The 26,879-nt window shown below is 39.7% G+C and overlaps 1 protein-coding gene across 7 annotated transcripts in view; it reads right to left on the bottom strand.

Annotated features, from left to right (window-relative positions):
* PHACTR4 (phosphatase and actin regulator 4) overlaps positions 1 to 26,879 on the bottom strand; it is a 90,607-nt gene that overhangs the window by 12,768 nt on the left and 50,960 nt on the right. For 5 of the 7 annotated variants that reach the window (XM_039334281.1, XM_039334277.1, XM_039334280.1 and 2 more), the window contains 5 exons: positions 17,138 to 17,314; positions 16,299 to 16,379; positions 8,979 to 9,143; positions 7,407 to 7,751; positions 264 to 840 (listed from right to left, as the gene is read on the bottom strand). In XM_039334281.1, the coding sequence (XP_039190215.1) occupies positions 264 to 840; positions 7,407 to 7,751; positions 8,979 to 9,143; positions 16,299 to 16,379; positions 17,138 to 17,314 (1,345 nt within the window). The remainder of the gene's footprint in view (positions 1 to 263; positions 841 to 7,406; positions 7,752 to 8,978; positions 9,144 to 16,298; positions 16,380 to 17,137; positions 17,315 to 26,879) is intronic. The other 2 variants (XM_039334282.1, XM_039334283.1) reach the window with 2 other exon arrangements.

Genomic DNA, 26,879 nt, shown 5'->3' with positions numbered 1-26,879 from the left:
ATTACCTGCAGCGATTCACCTAACAAATGTGGTGAGAAAAGTCGTAAAATGGGGAAAAACTCACTTAAGAAACTTCTCACTTAGCAACATAAATTTTGGGCCCAATTGTGGTCGTAAGTTGAGGACTACCGGGATATGGTTTAAATCTGCACTTGTCACTAATTTTTAACAAAAAGAAAAAATTACACTTGAGAGGAAAGACAAAAAACGAGAGCAATCTGACCACGCCTGGCTTCTGACTAGCAAACCAAAGTGTGACTCACACTTTCAGCAGCTCGATAGTCACAGGTAGAGACCTTGTCCTGCCTACTGTTCCATTATCCTCGCTGGAGCCTTCGCTCTCGAAGAGCAGAGAATGAGCCCTGTGTGAGCCTTCGGCAGGTGGGGTTGCTGGCAGAGGGCTAGTCAAGGCCTGCTGGATGCGGATGTGCAGTGGGAGCTGGGACAACCGAGGAAGTCCTTGAGGTTCTCCAAACCCCCGCTCAGCCACTCTTCTGGCTGGATCCATCATGGATAGACTTTCTTGTTGACTCCCCATCCGAAGTTCTGCAGAAAAGGGGGGCTCTGCTCCATAGAGGGAGCTAGGCAGTGGAGCGTTGAGGGGTTCTGATGGAATGTGAGGAGGCAGAGAGGGCGAAGGACCAGCTGGAGGGAGAGTTGAGATCATGTGTGGAGGTAGTGAGGAAGGATAGGACGACATGATCCTCTCAGTAGGGGATTTGGGAGCAACAGCTGATTCTAGCAAGGCAGGTACATTCAGCGGGAGGCCTCTCTTGGGAGGCAGAGGTGGTGAAGGCTTCAACAAAGGTGTGCCACTGTTAATCACCTGAGATAATTCAGCTGGAAAGGAAGAGAAAGCCATTATATTGGGTGACAATGAAAATCCTTACCATAGGCTGGATCAGCTCTGCAAACATAGGACCTTTCTAAACCTTAAACCTGTGTGAGAAGCAAATATGTTAAGCACCTAGAAGACCATTCACAGACACAGGGTAGACATCCTTTTGTTAAGTTGTAAATCACCAAGATTGTTAAAAATGCCTCCTAACAGCTCAGCTGCTAACTAATTGCTTTGCGTACCTTCACCATTTAACTCAGATATATCCAACCTTGGCAATTTTAAGACATGAGGACTTCAACTCCCAGAATTCCCCAGCCAGCATAATATAGCTGGCTGGGGAATTCTGGGAGTTGAAGTCCACAGGTCTTAAAATTGCCAAGATTGGACACTCCTGATTTAACCAGAGCTGTGTCACGTTTACTGGATGTAATGTTTCATTATTTTGCCCTAAAGTAAGATTTCAGTTAAGTCTGTTTTATTAAAAACACTGAATCATCTCATGAGGCTTTTATTTCCCCCACCCCACCCAAGACAAGATACAAATACTTGAAATATACCAACAAAGGTATTATATTTCAATCTGGCACAAGCCACGGATGCTGTGGAACAGTCTTGCAATGCTGTTCCTTTTTGGCCCCAATTCCCCCAACAATACATTTGAAGGTAGATTAACCTGTGTTTGAAAAGAGGGGAAGAACAATTTTAGGCTGTTCTTACACCTACACATTGAACTCTGGATTTCTGCCCAATATTTCACAGGCTAGGTTTCTGGCTTCACACAATGATCATCAACAACTACCTGTCCAAGCATGTTTATGAAAAGAACCAGCTTCTTTCTTCTCTCACTTTGTCGTCTTTGTGCAAATTGTTACCAATGCTTTAGTAGTCTTACAAATATCAGATTAAATAAGCAATTCTTATAAATAAACCTCGTGAGTTTTACTGGGAAAGGAAAATTCATTTTGGAAGTTGGTAAGACATGTCTCTTTACCTGCCTTGCAAAGCAATCTTGAATATAACAAGAAGCAGTTTTGCTAGACAGGACAAGTTGTCCAGTTACAACTCAAAATTTATCTCAGTGAAGTAATTCCCTTCAGACATACATACAGATAATCCTCAACTTATGCCCACAACTGAGCCTCAAATTTCCATTGCTAAATGAGACAATTGTAAAGTGAGCTTTGCCCCATTTTACAAACTTTCTTGCCACAGTTGTTAAGTGAATCATTGTAGTTCTTAAATGAGTAACACTGTTGTTAAGTGAATCTGGCTTCCCCATTGACTTTGCTTGTCAGAAGGTTGCAAAAGGGGATCACATGACCACCGGGACTCTGCAACCGTCATAAATACATGACAGCTGCCAAGTATAGGAATTTTGATCACGTGACCCTGGGGATGCTGCAATGGTTGTCAGGGTGAAAAATGCTCGTGAGTCACGTTTTTTGTGTCACTGTAACTTCGGTCACTAAGCAAATGGCTGTGAGTTGAGGACTACCTGTTTGTAACCTCAAATCTCAAGGTCCTCCAAAAGATTACTCATGAATTGTGGGGCCAGGATGAAGACAAAGTTATGTTGACGCTATGGGCTTTGCATTCAGTTGCAAACTGTTTCACTCATAACTTTAAATTATGGTTTATGTTAACTATGATTTATTAAACAAATTTATATAGCTGCCCAACTCACACAGCGAGTCTGATTTGTTAAATAATCCATATTGTGCCCAACAATAAGCTTGGTTTAGAACCCGTAATGACTTGGTTTACACCATGTACTAAGCCAGGGGTCTTGAAACTTGGCCCTTTTATGACTTGTGGACTTCAACTCCTAGAATTCCTCAACCAGCGTGCCTGGTTGAGGAATTCTGGGAGTTGAAGTCCATAAGTCATAAAAAGGCCAAGTTTGAAGACCCCTGTGCTAAGCCAAAGACAAACAAGCTGTTTTATGGTTTAAAAATCACAGTCTTAAGACTGAACCTAAAACATTTCCCTACATAATCTCAGCTGCTTTCTGCTCAATGAGCTTTTCCTCGTTCTGTATTTGCATTGTTCCATCCCGTAAGAGTTCCAGGGTAGTAAAGCTCTGCAGGTTACACAACTGGACAAGTTTTTGCTGTCCCTGCTTTATGTGTCAGAAACAAAAGCCCCATGTGCATCCGGAGCTGACTTGCAACATCACTCTCCAACCCCAACTTCCACAATGAATTCTTAGCAGGTGAGCAGGAACAGGTGTAGATTTGCAAGATTGTCTTACATGTCACTCTTCTCTCTCTCCACACCCTCAAACCACAGGTATTGCAAGGCCCTTCCCTAGACTACGTTAGCTATCTGCTGGTTTCACTCTCGTCCCCTCCCCACTGGGGTCCTGTTTCCAACCAGCCCAGGTGAACAGCCAGCCTATGAGAGACACTCTCATTGATAGCTCAAACAGACTTTTTACATGGCAAGCAAAAGAACGGAACAGAGACTGTCTGCGTAACCAATGCTTTCTTGAACTGGACTGCCTGTTCTCCAGGTTGATTTCTGGGCATGACGTCAATGCAATGAAATCTACTAGCAACCTGATGATCTCACTTTATATAATATATACTGAAAATTAACGAAAGAAAATAAACTAGAACTGAACAAATTTGTATTCAGAAGTGAGAGATACTGTTCTGCAGATCACATTTTGATCAGTGCATAAGACCAGCGGCCCCCAAACTTTTGGGCACCAGGGACCAGTTCCGTGGTGGAGCGGGGGGGGGGGTGGTTTTGTGTGCTGCCTGCATTCTGTGGATGGGGCTTCACTTATTTCCATGGCCTGGTTTCTGGCATGTCATGGACAGCAGCCAGTCCACAGATTGGGGTTTGGGGACTATTAGACTATTTGATAGACACAGCTGAAAAACTGTAGCATATTATATCACAGGGAAATGCTTTTCACAGGTGTCCATACGGGTAGTCCTCAACTTAGGACTACAATTGAACCCAAAATTTTCATTGCTAAGCAAGACAGAACAACTGAGTTTTGGCTTATTTTACTATTTGTTACATGACTTACTGGAGCTGCTAAGTGAATCACTTGGACACTTAAGCAAATCTGGCTTCTCCCAATGACTTTGCTTGTCAGAAGCCAGCTGGGAAGGTTACAAATGGTAATCACATGTCCCCAGGACACTGCAACTGTCATAAATACCTGCCAGTTGCCAAGTGGCTGGATTTTGATCACATGACTATGGGGATGCTGCAATGGTCATAAGTGTGAAAAAAGGTGGTAAGTCACTTTTTACAATGCCTTAGTAACTTCAAACGGTCACTAAACAAATGTTTGTAAGTCCAGACTACCTGTACAGTATTTTGATCATGAACCTCTTTGGGGAGGCAACAAGGGGCAGGATACAACATGTGCATCATGAGACAAAAGATGCAACTTACATATCCCTGTCAGACTTCATGAGTGTGAAGTTGCATCATGATGTACTGTAGACATTTGGATACCATCATGGCTTGTTACAAATCCGACTGATTCTGAAACAGGTCAACTTTTCAGTTTTCATCCAAATGTCTTTGATGGCCAATCTTTTACACAATTCTTAGAGCAGGAACGGGAATGTTCAAGGGCTGGGGGTGTAGGATTTTGAACTTTCCAAAGGGGCATTAACTAACATGAGGTCATCCCTGGAAAGGAGTAGGTCAGGGCTCTTCAAACGTGGCCCTTTTATGACTTGTGGACTTCAATTCCCAGAATTCCTCAGCCAGGCACGTTGGCTGACGAATTCTGGGAATTGAAGTCCACAAGTCATAAAAGGGCCACGTTTGAAGACCCTGGAGTAGGTCAACTATGTATGAACACCCCCCCCCCCAAGCATGATTTTTCTTCGTTCCTTCCTTTCATTTTTACAAATTTAGAAATGGAAATCACAGAAGACCATGTCTGGATGGCCGATCACTCTTCTTCTTCTATCTATATAATAGCTTGAAACCAGCACAGTTGGGAGAGCATAGCAGCAAACATTGGGAGGTCTTCAGGTTTTGTAAAACATCTAAAAAAAAAGGCCCAAAGGTCACGTTATCAAAATTCCACCAGATTTCAGCATTGTAATCTCAGAATATTGTAGGGCTTTCCTCCCTGACCTTGTCTACAGCATTCTGTAATCTGACTCTCCCCAGGCTCCACCTAAGGTAGAGAAGACCAGGTTCCAAAAACACTTAGCAAACAAATTACTTAGCATAAATTTAATCCCATTTTAATCCCTAGTATATGCAGGCGCTGAGGAAGTAATCAACATAGTAAGTAAGGTTCTACATTTAGGCAAGAAAAACTAAATGCACAAGTATAGTATAGGTGGCATCTGACTCAATAGTAGTAACTGTGAGAGGGATCTTGCAGTCCTAGTAGACAATTACTTAAATATGAGCCAGCAGTGTGCTGCAGCTGCCAAAAAAGCCAACACAGTGCTGGGCTGCATTAATAGAGGGATAGAATCAAGATCATGTGAAGTATTAATACCACTTTACAATGCCTTGGTAAGGCCACACTTGGAATGCTGCATCCAGTTTTGGTCACCACAGTGTAAAAAAGAGGTTGAGACCCTAGAAAGAGTACAGAGAAGAGCAACAAAGATGATTAGGGAACTGGAGGCTAAAACATATAAAGAACGGTTGCTGGAATTGGGTATGTCTAGTCTAGTGAAAAGAAGGACTAGGGGTGACATGATAGCAGTGTTCCACTATTTGAGGGGCTGCCACAAAGAAGAGTCAAGCTATTCTCCAAAGCACCTGAAGGCAGGACAAGAAGCAATGGATGGAAACTAATCAAGAGAGAAGCAACCTAGAACTAAAAAGGAGAAATTTCCTGTCAACTAGATCAATCAATGAGTGGAACAACTTGCCTTCAAAAATTGTGAATGCTCCAACACTGGAAGTTTTTAAGAAGAGACTGGGCAACCATTTGTCTGAAATGGTATAGGCAGGGTTTCCTGGCCGAGCAGGGGGTTGGACTAGAAGACCTCCAAGGTCCCTTCCAATTCTATTGCTATCATTATCACTATCATTATCCTATGCACTCTATTCAAAAGGTAGAACTTTCATTGAAAAGTTGCATTGTTACTTATCTTATTATCTTATTCATTTCTCTCCACAGAAGACATTTTTAATTTCAGCTCTTGAAGGGAAGGTTGATATTGGAACAAAAAAATCTGTGATTTGCCCTTCACGTCATAGTGACTTTTTAATCTTGTAAAAAAAGGTGATATGATGAATATTTGGGCTTTTTGTTTCTTGCTGTAACTCAAGGTTATAAAAGAATGAACAGAAAGACTGGCATACGTAAGAACCAAATGGAGAGATTAAGGCAGTGTTTCTCCATCTCAGCAACTTATTGAAGCTTATTTCCTGAATTCCCCAACCAAGTGACTGGGAATTCTAGAAGTTGAAGTCTGCACACCTTAAAGTTAGACATCAGATTAGACATCATGGACTCAAGGACAAGGATATCAGAGCATTTCAACCTTCCAGAACAATCACTGAAGGCCTCAAAGTGACTGCTTTGGAAAAGTGGGATTTTAATAGTACAATCATGTGAGAAATAGCTGACCTCACAAACTTCAACAGGTTTTAGGCTACTTCAGAAGGTCTCAACAAACACAGTGGGTTTTTTTTAATGCATTACAATTGCTAATTGATAAGGTATGTTAATCTGTTTTAAATGTATCCAGCACTTGCATAAGCATAACTGATCAAAGACTGAAATAAAGTTATGGTCTGTTTGTCCAATTAATCAACCTATATTCCCCTTCCTTTCCCCCACCGATCCCCTTCCCATTTAAATTCTACATTAGTCTAGCCAACTCTCTACATCTGATAAATCCTATATCTTTTATTAAAATTTGTTAGTCAAAAAAGTGCTACCTGACTCCTGAGAGACACATCTAAGAAAAGAGTTGCAATCTACAGTATACCTTGGAGGAGAGACTTATACTTGGGCATCAACCAGAGCAAAATACCCTGGAAAATGTTACACATGTCTATAAGGAACATTAAGGATATCTTTCCACTTCTCTAGGTCCATCTGTAATACAATCTATTGTGCGATACTAAGATTTTAAACTGATATAAACATTGTAAAAGGAAAGTGAATTGATATTTGTATTCAAACATGATGTAGCTTTTTTACTGAGCTGGAAGAGAAGGGACAACCTAATGAACCAATAGCCATGTTGAAAACAATACCATTGGGAAAAAAAGTTTGTGTGTCTTGGAGGAATAAAAGAGATCAAATGTCAGCAAATCAAAATTAAAGATGGTCTTACTTAGGGTGCTAGAGATAGTTTGATGTAATGTTTAAGGCATCAGGTTAGAAACCAGGAGGCTATGAATTCTAGTCCAATCTTAGGCACAAATCCAATTTGATAATCTTGGGCCAATCCTTTTCTCTCAGCCCTAGGAGAGAAGTAATGGCAAACCACTTTGGAAAAACCTTGCCAAGAAAACTGCCAAGGAGTGTGTCCTAGGACTTGCCGTGGAGAAGGACACAATTGAACGGGGGGGGGGGGAGAAGGTTGGGATGAAAAGAACAGCCACTTACCTATTAAGGGGTTGCTATTCCTATTAACAGGCTTGGGTGGTGGCACAGGGGGCTGCTTTGTCGGGGTGGCATTGCTAGTATTAGTGGCCAAAGCATGGCCACTTGTGGGAGCAGAGGGCAGAGTCCGGGGGGCAGGGGTAGGAGCAGTCCGTGGGGCAGCTGCAGTTGTGGAAGAAGACACAGTCCTTGCACTGCTGTTGCCAAGGCCAAATTCCCTTGTTTGCAGATCATTCGTCTCCTGCGAGGAGGACGACAACGGTCGTTTTGGAGGAAGCAGCGGCTGCTTGGGAGCAAGGGGCTCAGGATGGGTCTCCGTTTCCAAATTCGGGTGATTGCTGAAAGGTCCTGTGAAGAAATATTTTTTAAAAAGGGTTAACTGCCTGAGCTGGACAGAATTACTCCTTAATCACTGTAATATTGTCTGTAAATGAACCTTTTCTGCTGCATCTATACCAGCTTGGTATAATGCCTGTATTAGATACATAAGACACCAATCAGGAAGCAAATTCTCTAATTTAGCCCAAAGTCTGGTTCTGAGAACTATTCCAAATATTTCAGATATGGATCACGCCAACCTTCTCTTCCACATTACATCACGCCCTTGGGACATCCCAAGTCAACATATCCACTGTTTATGTGTAATAGTGTTGTTGGAGATGACCAGGCTGAGCCCGAGGGCGGGGTCAAATGTGTCATCAGTTTGGAGTCACTACACTCCCGTAAGGAAAATAAGTCCAGTCCCCATGAATTCTGTAGACTCTTTATTTAGTGCCAATTTGCTTTGCCTGTTAGTAGATCAGATTCTTGTGTATAGGTAGCATGAAACTGTAGTACTTTTAACTTATCCTGGTTCCTTGTGTTGGACAAGTATGTGGGAAATCAAGACAGTCATCATGCAAAGGGTATAGAAAAAGGATGTGGGAAGCATCTCAGAAGGGACCCTCCTTAGTTTTCTTGAATGTAAAAATAAAGAAGTGCAAGATTCTGTTACTGGAATCTTATAATAAATATAGTGTTAGTACACCTGGTTATCTGGACTACTTCCAAAGGCTGACAGTATGATAGCTGGAAAGTCTAGAAATTCTATCTTCCACTAGTGCACCAGAGAAGAGAATGGCTGCATTAAACCAGGGCCCTGCCATTGAAAGACAGAGGAGAAGGGAGGGGAACATGTCTGGAGAGCCTAGGGAATTAATTTATTTCTCCAATCTAAACAAAAGTATGTGTCGTTTCCCAAACTCCAAGGCTGGCATTCACTTGCAACGCGTGGGTAGAAAGAGACATCAAGGTTGGTAATTGGTAAGATGGAAAAAGATAAACTGGGTAGGGCCAGGCCTTTTATGATAACAGCTTGTAGGTGGGAGTGCCTTAGAAACAAGACCCAAAACTTGTTATATTCACAATTAAGAAGTGATAGATAACAACATTTATGTCTGGGACAATTTCCCCCATTCACACTTTCTCTCTCTCTCTCTCTCTCTCTCTCTCTCTCTCTCTCTCTCTCTCTCTCTCTCTCTCTCTCTCTCTCACACACACACACACACACACACACACAACTTCTTAATTTCTCACCCTGCAATTTCTTTGGCTCTTCAGGGGGACTGGACTTCTTAAGGCTCAATCTCTTTCCGGTTTCTTCCTCCAAGTGTGCAAGATTGACAATTCCAGAATAGTCAATGGGAATGGTGTGTCCATTTTTCAAAGTAGCATGAATTGGCTTCTCTGGCTCTTCTCCATCTGGAGGGGGGGGAATTAAGCAATCGCTTGTCACGCAAAGCACAGGATCTCCCAAATGTTTATGAGAAAAATCCAGAGGAAGATTAACAGCAAAAAATAGTCATTATCAAACACAACATGATACAGCATGCCCTGCATGGGGTTGGCAATCCAGTCCTTCTTGTTTTTCAAGTCAACGAAATGGTGGAAGACCCTACTTACTAAGAGCTAGTGAGGTTAGACCAAGATTTGTGCAATCATTCAAGTGTGAAATTTCAATGTTTTTAAAAGAAAGATGAGTACAATTTGGGACACCTGCCAAAAAAACCTGAAGAGAAAATAAGATACTTCTGATTGTCAAAAGGGAGACAAAACAAGTGGTCTCTTCTTCCTGACTAAACCCAAGGGCCAAAGATGAAATCATCCTCCACTTTTAATGTATAGTTAGTGTGCATTCAGTTTTCCCAATATATATTAAATCCCACCTAACTAGGAATTTAGAATATCTAAAATGGCTGAAGATTCACAAATGCCTTGGTAAAATCCCAAATTTATGAGCTGATCTCAGCTGGCTAGTTTTTATGGTAAAGCTACAAAACAGGGCAGGTAAAACAAAGGTGATACTTCTATACTTCTGAGTATTTCACATGCCTCCAATGTGTGTCTGTGTACATGTATAGCTGGGAGCATGTTCTTATATGTGAATGTTTCTATAAATCTCTTACAAACTGCTGAGAGAAAAAAGAAAGAAAGTAGGGGATACAGTCTATGTAGAAGGTGATTCTGGATTTCAAGGAAGGAAGGAAGGAAGGAAGGAATTGAGGGAGGGAGGGAGGGAGGGAGGGAGGGAGGGAGGGAGGGAGGGAGGGAGAAAGGAAGGAAGGAAGGAAGGAAGGAAGGAAGGAAGGAAGGAAGGAAGGAAGGAAGGAAGGAAGGAAGGAAGGAAGGATCATGCAGCAGGGATGACATGCATAACTTGTGAAGGTTGAATCATTGTTAATAAAATATTTATACTGAAGTGTTTAATGTTTGAAGTAGTCTTTTGCCCTCTGTTCAACTTCTGCTCATTGTTAAAAATCAGGAATACAGTAGAGTAGACAGAGAGGAGGGAGGGGAAACCCATGCACCATAAGCTTTAGTTAAAAAATAGAACAGTTCAAAATGAGAAATATGGGATATGGAGAGCTATGGAGCTTGATTAATCTTACATTGTGTTTGGCCTTGAACAAAGCCTATCCAGCCTCCCAACAGTGAAATTTAATGGAATTATGCCATTGTGAAATATTAGTTATCATTCCAGTTCAGAGGGGGTTTTGGAATAAAGGAGTTTTTGATGTGTAATATTGCTGATTACTCCAATTTAAGAAATATCTATTTCTATAATCTTATTATTGTCTTATGCCTAAATGGAAATTTAGCAGGAAATATTCTGCAGGAGTCAGGGGATTCATAAAGCCAGAAAGAGAAATATCCATACTTTTTGTGAAATATGTGTCTTTGCTTTCTTAATATCCCATGGGGGATTTATGATAAAAGGGGCACCTTGCTTTCAGTACACTTGGGGGGGGGGAGAGGATTATGAGATTTTATAAGAAGGATTACTGCAGAAATTCAAGTTTCCACATGGGTTCTTTGATCCATAAAACTCAGTGTCAGACAGTTCAGTGAACACAGAACTAGCTTTTCAGATTCTTTCTTTAATGACATTTAATTTGTCATGTGTGGCTTCAATAAATCAACAGCATCCTAATATGGGTTTTCACAGCCAGTAAACTGTTAGGCAGTGTTGAGCTTCAAGGTTTTAGTGACTGTGGTCCACAGGCTACCTTGCATCTGAAGATGTCAACCACAGTTGCTGGTGAAATGTCAGGAAACTGAAGGTCTAACCCAGGGGAGGGCAATTAATTTTCCCAAGCAGCCACATGAGAAACTAGGACTGTTGTGAAGGTCAAACTAATAGGCTGAACTTAATTCTGCTCAATGTTAATTTTATTGTTTTATAAAAAGCAATAAATTACATGGTTTTGGTTAGCTGCTACTGGTAAGAATACATGTTATGTCTAATTTACATTTGATTTCTAATTTTTGACTGACCTCACACAGGCAAGACAGGGACAACCAAAGGGCCGGATGTGGCCTGGGGCCATAAAATGCCCAAGTCTGGTCTAGACAATGTTCACTGAAGGCTCAACACTACTCCAACAGGAATTGGTTCTTACTCATGATTTGGATTATTTCTTGGTTTGGTTGTTTGTTTAGACAATGTGTACAGCTGCCCGTATCACAAATTTGACTCAAAGGTTAAAATCCCAAAGACAATAACATAACGAATGGAAACTAATCAAGGAGAGAAGCAACCTAGAACTAAGGAGAAACTTCCTGACAGTTAGAACAATTAACCAGTGGAACAACCTGCCTCCAGAAGCGGTGAATGCTCCAACAATGGAAGTTTTTAAGAAGAAACTGGACATCCTTTTGTCTGAAATGGTATAGTGTTTCCTGCCTAAGCAGGGGGTTGGACTAGATGACCTCCAAGGTACCTTCCAACGTTTTTATTATTATTAATATTATTATTATTCCATAAAAACAAGAATACAGGTCTGTTAGCAATCACCACTTCATCTGAAAAGACAAGGGAAGAATCAGCTGTCCTTGGACAGCTATAGAAACCTTCCGTCCAGAGAGAATTAAAAGACAAACCTAGTAGAAGGCATGATCTTGATTTGAAACAACCAAGTGCATCCATAACATAATGCACAAGTAAATCAAGAGGTCAAAACAGATTGAACAGTATGTCGCTTTTACAGAAAGAGCACCAGAAAATTCCTTTCTGGGTTTGAAAAAACAAACTTTCTTAAACTGTTATCTGCACACGAGAACTTATTATCTGCAAACACACTGCATCAACACAAGATTGTCCAAAGTACAACCTTCCACATGCTGCTGTGCACTCATATGTGGAACAGACACTGTGAAATATGTTTTCAATACATCAATCACAACAAAACATTGTTAGGAAGTGAGGTATATACACGTCAGCTACCTGTTAGAAATCTGGTACTTCCTTGTATTAGTGCATGATCCCCCTTATACTGTGGCTATCCAGGAGCAGGTCAGTTCTAGAAGAGGGAAAAACTGGGCATAGGGTACCCAAGATCACTCCCACTTTATACAAGGCATCACTTTCACTTGTGTCACTTATTTCCTCCCTGATTCAAGTTATTACAATTCCATTTACAGACTCTGCTTGACAGCTGGTTGATATGCCAAACTTCCATAGGAGGATCGAATATGTGTTTGCTCAAAGACAGAAACTGAGTTTGTTTCACATGTCCTTTTAAAATGCCCCCTGTACTCACAGTGGCAATTGGAGCTGATACATCTGCTCCTGAGTCTGATAAACTTTACGAGGATTTATGAGGGTAATGAGATTGAGCCATTCTGTCTAAATGATCCATACCCAGGAGTTTTGAAGGCAGGAGCAAAGCTTTTATTTATAGCCTTTGCTTATAGAAACCAGTTAGTGCCTTCAATGAATTATTAATTTTATGGGGCTTCTTTTTATAAATGTACTAGACAACCCATAACCTGTCAGGTCATCATTTTAAAGATATTTCTTACCTAAATAGAGAAACTGGGCAGGCAAAAAGCAGGAGGAGGAGGAGGAGGAGGAGGAGGAGGAGGAGGAACCTCCGACTTCCTGCTGGCTTTCCAGCTGACTTTCATTGTGGAAGTTGACAGGGAAATGAAGATCACAAGACCACAGCTGACCACATCAGGGCAGTGGGTGTGGCAACACAGCAGTGCTGAAACAGCCACAAGTTTGCCAAATTTCAAGTCCATAGGAGCAATGGGATCCAGATTAGGATGCATTGTTTGAGTTAGCCCACTTCAGGTATGTTGATTCAAAAACTGTTGCCCTATGATGTACTCACTTCCTCAACTGAAGCTTGCAAACAGAGAAATAGAGTTTTAGTAGTATATAGATGTATTGTTACTTATGCACATATGCATGTCTTAACCGTGTGCTGTATTTTTAAATTCTGTAACTTAGTCTCAAACCGTAAATAGACTCTTGTAGGTTCATGTTTTCAATAAGAAACTCCTATCATAATAAAACTCAGCCTCATGCTGTAACATGTACCTGCAAGTTTATGTTTTTCTGTTTTTAATATTTATTCATCTATTCATTCCTTCATTTTTTCCCCAAATGTTTATGCCACTTTAGTCATTTTAACACCAAGCAGTCCTCTATTTACCCTTGCTCGTTTTTCTCTCAGTGTAACTAGAGCGTGACGTTACACACTATTCTCCAGTGCTGTGTATATCACATGCCTGTATCATTTTCACTAGCCCCAACAAAATACACGCCATTGTGCTGTGTTTCTGAATTTCCAGCTTCTGTTTAAGGAGGAAATGAAGGCAGCGGCTGAATAAATTATCTTGGCACATATACAGGCAATGGCTTCTCTTGTGGTCTCTATGTGAATTTCTAAAACTGATGAGAGAGATGGATTGTTTATGTATTTATGGGTTCTTTGCACCAAAGGGAAGAGAACAGAGAGAGGAGGGGGGGGGGTGGTAGTGGCCAGGAAGATAGTTTAGAAAATAAACTCAAAATAAGAACCGATCCAAAGTGCCTACACCTCTTCAATTGGAAACTACAGTACCTTGTCCCAAAGAGGGAAACAATTAAGGAGAGAAGAGCCAATGCTTTCAATCCACTAAGCAGAAGGTGTGCATTCTTTTCCTTGGATGGTGACTTATACATCACCTCAAATGCAGGTTACATAATCTGCATGAGCTTATAAATGCTGATTTATAGGTGTAGATTTAAAAATTACTCCAATGTAATTATAAATATAACGCACTTCATTCTCTGAGTAGGGAAAAGTTGACAAACAGCCACCCAAGTCTGCTCAGCCTGCTGAGCAGGTGTTCAAAGTGTGGAATGGCATTTCAAGGCTCCTGTTCTTCCTTCTTAGGATGTGTGGTGGTGCCACTGGAAAAACCCTGGGCTAGCTAAAAAGGAAACCAAGGTTGTGTGAATCTCACAGATGCATGCTGCATCCCAGATGTATTGCCAAAGCTGTGAGCAAGCTAAGAGAAGCAGAGTGATTCTTCATTTCCATCCTATCACAATGAAAGAAGAAACTGGGGGAGAAAGTTTTTATCACTACCTCTCCAGATCTCTCCTATCCTGAGTTCATTTACACCAGTGTTTCTCAACCTTGACAATTTTAAGGCATGTGGACTTCAACTCCCAGAGTTGGGAGTTGAAGTCCACATGCCTTAAAATTGTCAAGCTTGAGAAACACTGATTTACACTGAGCCTGGAGTCCTGCTGTCAAGTGGAACACAAATATTTTTAACTCACAGTAAGTAAGGAATAGGAAGGGAGAGGCATGGATTTCTTGTCCTACTGAGAAGGAAAGGGTATTTCCTCTTCTGCCTTTTCCTGTGGCTGGATCAGCAATATTCTGCAAAACAGTCCCCACCACCACAGCCAAGGTTTCCAATTAATATCTGACTGAAATGGGGAAGGGAGAATGACCAACTTGCTCTTTGCAACATTCCTAATTTTGAAAAAGGACGACATTAGTTCAGGACAGAGGAATTCAGTTCCTCATCCAGTTGGGGACAGTAAATTCTTTTCTGCTCAAGATTTTATGAATAAGTCTATCTGTTCTTTTGCTGCCTTTAGAACATTCCACCTCCAGTAAAGATGCCTTGATGTAGCAAAGTAGCCCCAGTGAAGCAGGGCTAGAAGCTAAGCAATTGTCTTATAATGAGCCAGATTATCTTTGGAGATTCTCAGTCACCCAGGTCATAGTTGTCCCAAAGGTGCTTTCTCAAAAGGCAAGTGGACTTTGTTTTTCCTTGAAGGTGTTTCGCTTCTCATCCAACTGAGAACTGAAGACGCTTCTTGGATGAGAAGCAAAACATCTTCAGGGAAAAAACAAAGTCTGTTGCCTTTTGAAAAAGCACCTTTGGGACAGATTTGCAGTCCATTTTATTCACAACTTTCCATGCCTGCATCCCCCCAATGTGTTCCCTGTGAAGCACCAACAGACCTACTGATATGTTCCTTGAATCCCACCAAGCCTACTGCGACACCTGACTTTTAAAACTTCTTTCATGCACTTTAAATTTGAAAGAAGTAGCCAATTGCTGCAAGGAAGACCATGTTTAGTATTTTCTTTATCAACAGAAATGCCTCTGGGTCTTGAATTAAGGCTTTTTTTTTTTTTTTTAAGAAAGTGTGCCCACCTGGGAGGAGGGAAGAGGAACAACCTGGAAATCTAAAGTGCTGGCAGTGAGGATCCTCATTTTTACTTTCCATAAAATGAGGATTTTGTGGCTGGCAATGCCACGGCTGCTTATGCTTCAAAAGTCTAAATTATGGTCCCCAAAATCTAAATTATGGTCCCAAATCACTGAGCTTTCCAGTCTTGAAGTATCCAGATATGAGCTCACATCTGCTAAGAATTTTGGTAGTTGGCTGTCAATCATCCAGTCACCCACAATTTTAGATGTATCCAGCCCCATCCTCAATTATCAAGAATTGAACCAAAGTCCTCTATATATGAAGGTTGTGCACTATCCTTGTGCCATTATGAGCTGTGGTGGTGCAGTGGTTAGAATGCACTATTGCAGGCTAACTCTGCCCAAAGACTGGAGTTTGATCCTGATGGGCTCAAGATTAACTCAGCCTTCCATCCTTCCAAGTTCAGTAAAATGAAGACCCAGATTGTTGGGGCCAATATGCTGACATTTGTAAACCGCTCAGAGAGTGCTGTAAAGCACTGTGGAGCAATATATAAGTGCTTTTGCTATTCCTTTTTACTGCTACCTTGGAATCCAAGTCAGCTTTTCAGTTACTCACTAGCTGACCTTCAGAAACTCATAATCTGTCAACCTAAAATGTCTCCTTGGAGAAAAGAAAGGAAATAAATGAAACAGTTCTTTCGCTGTCTCTCCCCGGAACATATAGTATCAAAAATGTTCAAAGGGCAGATAAGGACAGAGAGTCATATTTAACAGAGGTGGGGAAGGGAAGGGGATGGGATGGGAGAAAGCGAGGGGGCACCCAGGCATGAAATGCCAAAGATGAAACTTATCAGAGCTGGAACTGCAAATGTAGAATACACAGAGGAAGACAATGGGTAAACTCACCCTGTTCAACATCTTCCAAAAGAACCCCTCTTTTAATGAGCTCCTCTCTTGGTTTTCGCATTGAAATCTTTCGTTCTAAAACTGACATTAAATTGGAAACAAAAAACCAGCACTCAGAATAGAGGGCAAAGATGGAGGGGAAAAAATCACTTTTAAGATATGGTTAAGTGGCTCGTTGTGATTGCTTTAAGGATGAATGTTACATACATATTATTATGTAAGTATTTCTTTTCCCTCAATCCATGTTGTAAGAGGAGGATAACACCTCATGCATACAGTATTTTACAACTGGAAAATAGTCAATAGAACTTTAACTAGACACTCCTTGTCTGAACTTCTATTTGGCATTTTACTACAGGCCACTTCAACAAAGCTTAGTTATAGACACAGTTGGCTATCATTATTAAGTGGCAATAAAACTTTGAAAACATTTCTGAGGAAGCAGATCTGGAATCTGCTATTTTCAGGTAAGAATGCAAAGTGCTATGCCAGATAATTTCTGATCTGGAAGATCTGTTGATTCAGTGACCTGTGGCCAAAGCAGTCAGGGAGGTAAAATGGCATAAGAACAAATACCATATCCAAAACAAGGACTGGGGTCTCAGGAAATAACAGACTATTACTTGTGGCTTGTTGATTAAACTACATTTCACTTACTCCTTCCCTTGAATTAAGCCACAAAACATGATTTACAAAGTACAGTGGCTAGAGTCTCTCATTACCACTCAAAAGCCAAAAGAAATCAAGCCACTTTACCACTTAACGCAGTGAGCAAACTCAGGCTAAGAAAGCACAAGGGCTTAAGGGGAGAAGAACAGGACTGGAGTCTAGCAGGTTACCTTCTGATGTCTCCTTAAATTTTCCACTAGTTTTCTTTTTCCGCCACTTCCAAGGTTTAAAGATCTTGCCAAAACCAGCAAATTTGCTCTTTCTCTTGGAAGGTGGGGTCGTGTCGCCAGATTCCAGAACTTCAGCCACCGTTCCAGCATCCTGTGTTGGCTGCTCCCCCTCCTCAGCTACACACGAAAGAGAAAGAGAAACATTCATTCTAAGAGGACATTGGCACAATGATACCTCGTTCTAGATCAGAGGTCTCCAACCTTTTGGATACCAGGGACCGGTTCCATGGAGAGAGGTTTTTTCATGGACCGGAGGGTGCATGGTTTTGTGTGCTGCCTGCATCCCCCAGACGGAGCTTTGCTTGTTTGTGAGACCCGGTTGCTAGCATGCTGTGGCCTGGTACTGGTCCACGGACTGGGGGTTGGGGACCCCTGTTCTAGATGAAGGTGACTACAGATAGTCCTTGGCTTACAACAGTTCATTTACTGACCATTTGAAGATACAGCGGCACTGAAAAAAGTGACTTATGACCACTTTTCATACTTACAACCATTGCAGCATCCCCGTGATCACATGATCAAAATTCAGACGCTTGGCAACTGACTCATATTTATGATGGTTGCACGGTCCCTGGGCCATGTGACCATCTTTTGCGACCTTCTGACAAGCGGAGTCAATGGGGAAGCCAAATTCATTTAATAATTGTGTGACTAACTTAACAACTGCAGTGATTCACTTACCGACTGTGGCAAGAAAGGTCATAAAATGGGGCAAAACTCACAACTGTTTCGCTTAGCAACAGAAATTTTGAACTCAGTTGTGGTCATGGGTAGTGGACTACCTGTAGCTGGAATATAACTTTATTAGTTTTTTTAAAAAAACCTTATGCAGCAGGAAAATACACAGAAAAAAAACCTTGGGAAAATACTATACATTACACTATTGTACAGATTTGCTATAAAATGGGTAGACAAAAAACAAGCTAAAATGATGAGGGGGGTGGCTTTGATTTACTTCCTGTTTTAAAAATGGGGGGGGGGGAGAAAAAGCATCCCATGCCAAAAGTAACAATCTCAGGAAATCAACACAATAACAGCCTCCCACTCCACCTACTGTTCTGGCATTCCCCAAACATTTTTAAAAACAAAGAGTGCGCAGGAGGAAGAGAAAGGGCCTGTGGGAAAATATCCCTGCAGCTTAAGTACGACACTGGTCTATGAAGCAAACAAATGTCAGATATGGAAAATCCATTCAGGTTTTACTGTTTTGAGCCATTTTATGGTACTTGGAGTTTTCCCTGTAAAATATTAGTCAACCAGCATGATTTACAAGAAGTTCCATTAGCCAAAAGATATCCTTTTTGAATTTACTGATAAATACTCTGTCTCTCAGTCACTATTAATTCATCTTTCTTCTTCTTTTCTTTAGTTTATCATTTCCATAAGCTTCCATTTTATTTGGGGGGGGGGTTTAAAACATCAGGAGGAATATTTTATTTTAAAAATCATCAAAATGCTCTATGCATCCGACAGCTTCCCACTATGGTTATTGCCTGTCAAATCTTCCCAACTTTTTAGCTACTTGGTCATATGGCCACAAATATCCAATCTCTGCTCAAAGTTAACCTACGGCATTTTGTAAATGGGCTTACTAAACTTCATATGTCCCAGAATATGCCCCATATTTCCTAGAATTATGTTACCTATCCTATGTGGAAATATGGAAGTTGCTATTTCAAACATATCTGGAGGATACCACAATGAAGAATGCTGATCAGCATCTTTCCCTTTCTACAAATATGACAATGCAGTATAAACAGTTCTCCTTAGGAACAAACTGTAAACAAAGGAAAACAAAATTTCAAAAAAAAAATCATATAGGAAAAAGATGAATCACATCTGATTCGTTGTTATAGAACTCACTTCCAAAACTGCACAATCAATTGTAAGTTAAAGAGTGACCAAGAAATTATTCCTTAGATTTCGTATATTATGCCTGAGTTCATCCAGTCAGGTCTTGTAATTGACAGACAGAAATTTTGTCAATTCATAGATTTTCTATTATCATTCTTATTAACATTTTTATGCCTCCCAACTCCCAGTGGCTCTGGGTGGTTTACAAATTATTAAAAATATTTGTAAACAACAAAAAAAAACAATACAAAACCAACCTATATTATAAAGCATAGATAACAAACTCTAATGCAGTGGTTCTCAACCTTTTTAATGCCGCGACCCCCAACCAGTCGTAAGTCGAGGACTACTCAACTGGTGCAGCACCGTTTGCAGAATGGGACTTTCGGCGGGCTCAGCAGGGCAGAGACAGCCTGGACAATTCCTATTGGCTTTTGAAAGCCAATAGAATTATACTCTATTCAAGAGAGTCTATTCTATTGGCTTTCAAAAGCCAATAAAATAAAAGGGAGTAGCACAGCTAAGGAAAAGGGGGGGGGGAAATGACGGACTGCGTTGTTTGGCGACCCCCGTGAAATGGTCGTTCGACCCCAAATGGGGTCCCGACCCACAGGTTGAGAACCACTGCTCTAATGGCTAGTTAGGCATGAAAAATCAGGATAACACAAGTTCCAATTATATTGATGTATTACTAAGTATGCCTATTTATAAAAATCTACTCAAATAACAGCACTATCTTGGCATGGAATCCAAGAGGTGCTGGAATCAGTCCATTTGTGGCTACATAGAAATTCCAGGCTGATTTCTCTTTTGACTCCGCCCCTAGGTTCTCCCACTCCTTCTCCTAGTTTCACATACTGTATGAAGTTAAAATGAAACAGATCACTTTAGGAATTCTGCAACCTGCATACTCTCCAGATCCATGGCCAGCCTATTTCTCAGCAATGGCATACCAAGTGCAAATTCCAAAATTCCAGGGTTAAAAGTTATGGCTTAGCATAAGCATGAAATCTAAGTTAATTTGAAAATATCTAACATTCACTTCTATTTGCCATTCATTATTACTCTGCACCAAGAATACCTACTTGAATGAAGTTATGATGTAAATGCTCTCTTTGCACAGCGCTGCCATTTCAATTTCTCCCAGTATTTACAACATCCTATAACCCAAGTCAGGCTTCTATTCAAACAAATGTTTTCAGGAGGCTGGCATCATTTGAGTGACACTGGCTTCAAAGGGGTTCATATCATACAGTGATATAGTTGAGATCATGTGTGAATGGGAACAAAGCCAATTTAAGACCAATCTTATGAAGAAATAATATATTACTCTTGTTCCATGACTTAGTGAGTAGATCAGGTGTTATCATAATTCTTTCAGAGGGAGATTGTAGAGTAACTGCCTTACTCACAAATGGCTTACACTGTAGGGGGTGTTTCCATGGAGCTTTCCAAAAATAAATCTACTTTTTGGCAAATATGGACGTGAGACATTTTTGAATCTCAGCTGCACAAGAACACTTTAAGACCTGTGTCCTTAAAACAAATAAACTAAAGGGAACAGAATACTTCCAGATGCAAGAAATGATTGGATGTAGAATGCCTCCCAATGCAAAACCCAATTGCAACCATACTTAGATATGCAGAAATGTGCACAAGTAACTACTTAGCGCATTAACCACTTAGGGGAAATCTTTGGATGGGAATTCACAATTCCATGTTTTGGGGAAGGCAAGAAAATCAAGAAAATCTCCAAAAGAACTAGTGTCTTGTATATGGACACCTCCAGCTACTTCCTCGGCACCTCTACTTAAATAATTGGAATACTGCATCCCACTTGGAATACTGCATCCAGTTTTGGTCACCACGATGTAAAAAAGATGTTGAGACTCCAGAAAGAGTACAGAGAAGAGCAACAAAGTTGATTAGGGGACTGGAGGTTAAAACATATAAGGAAAGGTTGATGGAATTGGGTATGTCTAGTTTAATGACGAGAAGGACGAGGGGGGACATGATAGCAGTGTTCCAGTATCTCAGGGGCTGCCACAGAGAAGAGGGAATCAAGCTATTTTCCAAAGCACTTGAAGGCAGGACAAGAAGCAACGGATGGAAACTAATCAAGGAGAGAAGCAACCTAGAACTAAGGAGAAACTTCCTGACAGTTAGAACAATTAACCAGTGGAACAATCTGCCTCCAGAAGCGGTGAATGCTCCAACACTGGAAGTTTTTAAGAAGAAACTGGACAGCCATTTGTCCGAAATGGTATAGGGTTACCTGCCTGAGCAGGGGGTTGGACTTGATGACCTCCAAGGTCCCTTCCAATTTTTATTATTATTATTATTATTATTATTATTATTATTATTATTATTATTATTATTATTAAATTGGTAAAGGGAAGGTGCTTTTCTTGAGTTCTTGGTAGAGTGGATTTGATTGAAACTGATTTAAAACACTGGTCAAGAAAACTCACTTTAAATCAGGATTTATTTATTAATCAATATTACTGTATAACCATCATTGCCATAAAAGGAACAATGTATAGATTATAGTTACTGAAAACTAAGCAAGTCTGGGTTTGATCAGCAACCAGAGGAAAATTGTTGGGAACATTATGAAAATGTATTTTTTTCCTTTATATATAATGCTTAAGTAATTCCTAAAACTTGTAAAATATTATTAAAAGTGTATTTGAAAGTATATATGTTAAGAGAAAGCTAAAGAAAAAGATGTATTAGCTTAAAGAAAAGTTTAGAGTTTTAAAAAGGATGTAAACAAGAAGAAAAAATTATTCTGTGAGGATAACATGGAGGGAGTGATTTAAATGTAATTAGTTAGTTGGAATTTTATTGGTCTGAAAGTGAACTTTATGCATGTTAAAAGGAAATTAAGAAAAAGATGTATTAAAATGTTTTGATTTTAGAAATGTTTTTAAAGAAAAGGCTAATGTTTAAAATGGATGGGAAAAAGTTTTTTCCTCTTACGACTGATTATAAGAAATCTGAAAGAATACAGTGAATTTTGTTAATATAAATGGTGATGATTTATAAAAAATATTAAGTGCAAACAGAAATATGTATTATTTCCACAGCAAGGAAGATAAAGCAGAAATGGTTAAATTGATTGCTTTATTCAAATAGGAGAATATATTTAATTATGTTTTTTATTTGGATATCACTTCTGGATTTTTTTGCTTGTGATGAAAAAAATGAAACTGTGAGTTTGATTTTGCCAATTAGATAGATTTGTTGTTAGAGAAATGGCTAGTTATATACTAATGTGTAAAAATAAAAAGTTGAGGCTGTAATGCTGTTATCATGTATTGTGCTAAAAAAATTAGGCGTCGACGTTTTTTCCTTTTTCCCTTGTACATCGTATTTTCTTCCCCTCTCTCTTTTTCCTTCCCTTAATTTCCTATTTTTATTTTTCTTTGTATTTTATACATTGATAAAACAATAAAAGTCATGAATGCAAAAACAAAACAGTGTAAGCTCTAAACATTATGATATACACTGAAGGAGATCCCATGTTTGGTGAATACTTCTGAAAAATCATTTTTCATATTTTGCAGAACACAAAAGCCAACATTTTAGGATTTCCTTTGCAAATGTATTTCTGGACATCAAAAGCAACACTACTAAATATTCCAATTATTTGCAGACATGCTTCCTCTTTAGAAAAATGCCAAGGGCGTTATATTTTAATAAGAGCTCTAATTTTATTCATTCACTTGGTGAAATGATCATTTCTGATCTAGGAACATTATTTTAATGACATTTGCTGCAGACCCAAATTATAATATTCACCATTTTTCCCAATGTCATGGAAAGGCAACAAGGTTCTAGAATTCATCCTATTGATTATTGGTTGTAATTCAGTGAAGACATACTGGGATATAACCACTCTGAAGTAATGGGTGTTGTACCACAACCAACTGTAATCAAATCAAATATTCTACAGAAATAACTGTTAAATCCAAAAATCCAATGAGGTTAAGTATGCTAATCTTAGTCAAATAAAATATATTCACCTTCTTCTTCATAAAGATTCTAAGATTGTATTGTACAAACAATGGATAGATCAACAGGTAATGTGGGTTTATAACGTACATCTTCTGATCATCAAAGGCCTACATCACAAACATTTCTTTCTTGTGCAAAAAGTCCATAAGGTGTTTTGAAGTCATTGATGAATGTCAATAATGACTTCTATCTAATCAAATAAGTCTAGTGTTTCTCAACCTTGGGAACTTTAACATGGGTGGACTTCAGCTCCCAGAATTCTGGGAGTTGAAGTCCACTCCTCTTAAAGTTCCCATGGTTGAGAAACACAGGAATAAGTCCATTTTTCCATCTCAGCAAGTTCTGTCAGTTCCACCAACAATTCCTCCATAGTGGGTAATGCCCAATCTTTCCCTCATTGAGCAAACAGTAATCTCACCACAGTAATCATAGATTAAAATAATCTTCCTAACTGCTCATCCATCACTCTTAAAAAGAAAACCTCTGGTTTTAACACAGATAGTAGATTCTATCATTCTTTATACATACTTAAAATTCTGTAGCAATTGTCTATTTCTTCAATTGTTAGCTATCATCTTCATTTGAGTTATATATTCCCAAAGGGTAGCAGCTTCTCATAACAACAAAACCAGAAAGCAGTCAAGGAGTGCCATAAATACCACCAAATTAAAGTTTTTTTGAAATAAATCCCCCTCTGCTAGCAGAAATGCATATATACCTATGCCAACGTCTTGCATCCACGAGGCGCTCAATAATAACTCAGTAAATTTGGTGACATTATATTAGCGTGTCCTGCATTGCACCAAGCGCCACATGATAAGCAGAACAGGAAGGTGGTTGATGTCACGATGCCAAGAACAGCCCATGATGGCTCTGATGTAGCGCAGTGATCCAACAGACCCTGGAGCAGTACAAAAGGGCTTCTTCTTTTTATTTCAACCATCGCATTAATACCATAGTATTTACCCCAGGCTAGCAGCAAATTCTCTGGAGGTAAACAATGTCCCTGATAAAATTATTTCACAAAACAACTGAAAATCACAAGAGTATGAAGTGCTATTTCTGTACATCTTTGCTAATAGAACTAGATTGGAGATAATGTGTTACTTCAAATATTTACATATATTTAAATTAGATTAAATTAGCTAGGTCCAGCTGTGGTAGAGGATCCCAGGCTGCAGGCTTTTTGTGCGATTGTGGCAACTCAGTAAAAAGTAGACCAAGCGTCTATTTTTGCTCTTTCATTAAGGAAGTCTGCACAGGCTTTACCTCTGCTCTTAAGCTGGCATATTTTCTGATTAAAAACAACAGGTTATTCCTCTTTCATAAATTTAAATTCTGTATTACAAAACATCTGCTTAATTTGGGCACAAATTGTATTTTTGGACATAATGCATCCACTGTGCAAACACTTGTATAACCTCACTGTCCAGGAACCACTATGGAGAAATATAGCACATTTGCATCAGTAAGCCTCTATTGAGAAAAATAGTGGAAACCTGGCAGAAATTGTAATTGGGGTCAGCTAACTCTGGTTTTTAACCAGTGGCTTGAATAGTTCACTAAGTTGCATGAGATGAATGTCAAGTGAACACATAGGGAACAGGGGGTGGAGGGAGTGTCAAAACACACATCATAGCATCACTGTAGCAAAACCCTGTGACTTATGTACTTGCATCTGGTATCAAGTACAAAATAGTGAAGTTTGCATCATGAAGTCACAACATGTTTTGTCATTTTTTTTCATCATAACCAGAACTAATAGCACTAGATACTGAGGGGTGAAAAACATCCAGAGTTACAGCTAATAAGCTTAAAGAGTGTAATGCTGCAGACCAATGTTTCCCCTTAAAAATAACAAGTTCTGCTCTACTTCAGCTGGAACAAAAGAGTATATATATGGGTAGTGGCAGCAACTTCTTGGAGGAAATAAAAGGAATTCAACCTCTGCATCCACACTACCAGTGACCCACGGGTTGTAGATCTACAGCTGTCTGTTACAGTGTGTAATGTATTATACGCATAACGAAATTCACATTTCATAGAATCATTTCCATGGCACATTCTGTCACTGGGAATCCACACACAGACAAGTCAAGGGAACGTTGGATAAAGCCCTTGTCTGGAAAGGATTTTTTTTTTTTTAAGTTTGAACTGAATTCCACATTTTCCCCACACCTTCCCAAGAGCCAGACTGTCTTGCAATATGTTTGCTGAAGTCAAATTATGTGCACTCAGGGCTTAAGTATGGGGAAGGTCACCCCACCTATCTTCCTGAAAGAAAAAACAACCTGCTACAGAAAAATAATGGCTATTTCCAATATTGTAAGCTGTGTCACATCAACAAATGCCACATACTCCTATTTGCAACAAGGGCAAATATACGTTCTGTCTCTGGTCAATGCATACAATCTCTAAGAAACTAAGGTGCAAATCAGGTGGGTTGATTTAATTTGGTAACAGCAAGTGAGAATAAAGAAACGTAATACATATGTTGCACCCTAAATACTGTTCTAATCATTTCAGAGGGCTTCTTTGAGTACCTACAATACATTAAAAGTTTATCTATTGCTAAAGAATTGTTTTTTATTTCAACTACCAGTGCTTTGGTTTAAGTCTTCTAAACATTGGCAACACAAGATAATAGAATGTAAGGATCTGTCTGCTACTATCTAATCTACTCCTTTGCAAATAAGGAAATTGCTAAATACATTTAGCAATTTAAATTAGTAGGGAGCGCACAGACACACAAAATTAGAAATCGCCTCTTAAAAATGGGAAGGCACTTAGTGGAGATTTAAAATGCGACTTATAATAGAGGCCACAAGACAAGCTGCAAACATATTTAACTCTTAAAGCTCATTTCCCAAATCAAAGACTGTCTCTACCAAAGTCACACCCTAATTGTGAAATATACCCTGCACAGAGTCAGGCTAAGAAATGTTTCTTAACTCATTTGTAGTACTGTGAAAAAAAATGGCAGATACATTAAAAAAACCTCAATTGTCAGCATCTTTATTCAGATCCTGGTTGACTATCAGGCAACACCACGCCAATCTTGGTAGCCTGATAGAGATATTTTCTGGATGGCTCCCTAGACGATTCAGTTGGGTCCACAGTTAAATAGGAGAGGAAGAAGAAAAAAAGATCCCTTGTACAATTCTGATGTTAACTCTTAAAATGCAAACCTGGATATTTCCTCCACTGTCATCAAGGCTGCCTGAATTGAGACACCACAAGATGTTTCCCCTACATCTGCCCCAAGTCTTTGCTTCTCTGCTTTGCCAAACAGTTTGTCAAAACCCGAGAGATGTACAGTTATGGGATTTTATAGGGACAGCAACGATGACTTCAATAGTGGCATTAATAGTCCCTAAAACCCATGACTGAAAAGACCCACTCTCTGGAATCATCAACCTGAAACTTTTGTTCCTTCCTTCATTCTTGGATAGTGAGTCCATTTTAATTTTAAAGTGTAGGATCGTGGAGGCAATGGCTTTTTTTGAAAATGGAAGCAAGTGGATATGGACAAATGTTCTTTTAAAAAAATTTCCTGCTAAAGGATGACTGAGTAAATTGCTTCAGGATGGTAGGTGATTAGAAGAAGTGTGTTTTAATAATTATCACATAGAGGAGAAATAGCAAATCAGCGCATCATCCTTGTCTGAAGCATTTTACTCCAAGCAAAATGCAGAATACGTATTTTCTGCTGACCACTTTTACTCGGAATTCTTTTCCACTCTGGCAGCAACAAGCAAAGATCAAAAAGACTGGTTCCTAAAGTACACTAGGTACAAGTTACAGAGCA

This window comes from Crotalus tigris, unplaced genomic scaffold (assembly GCF_016545835.1).
Source record: "Crotalus tigris isolate CLP2741 ecotype Arizona unplaced genomic scaffold, ASM1654583v1 scf7180000017628.32516253702:7417878, whole genome shotgun sequence".
Lineage (NCBI taxonomy): Eukaryota > Metazoa > Chordata > Lepidosauria > Squamata > Viperidae > Crotalus > Crotalus tigris.
Note: the sequence above shows the minus strand (reverse complement) of the source record. Positions and strands in the feature narration are given on the sequence as shown.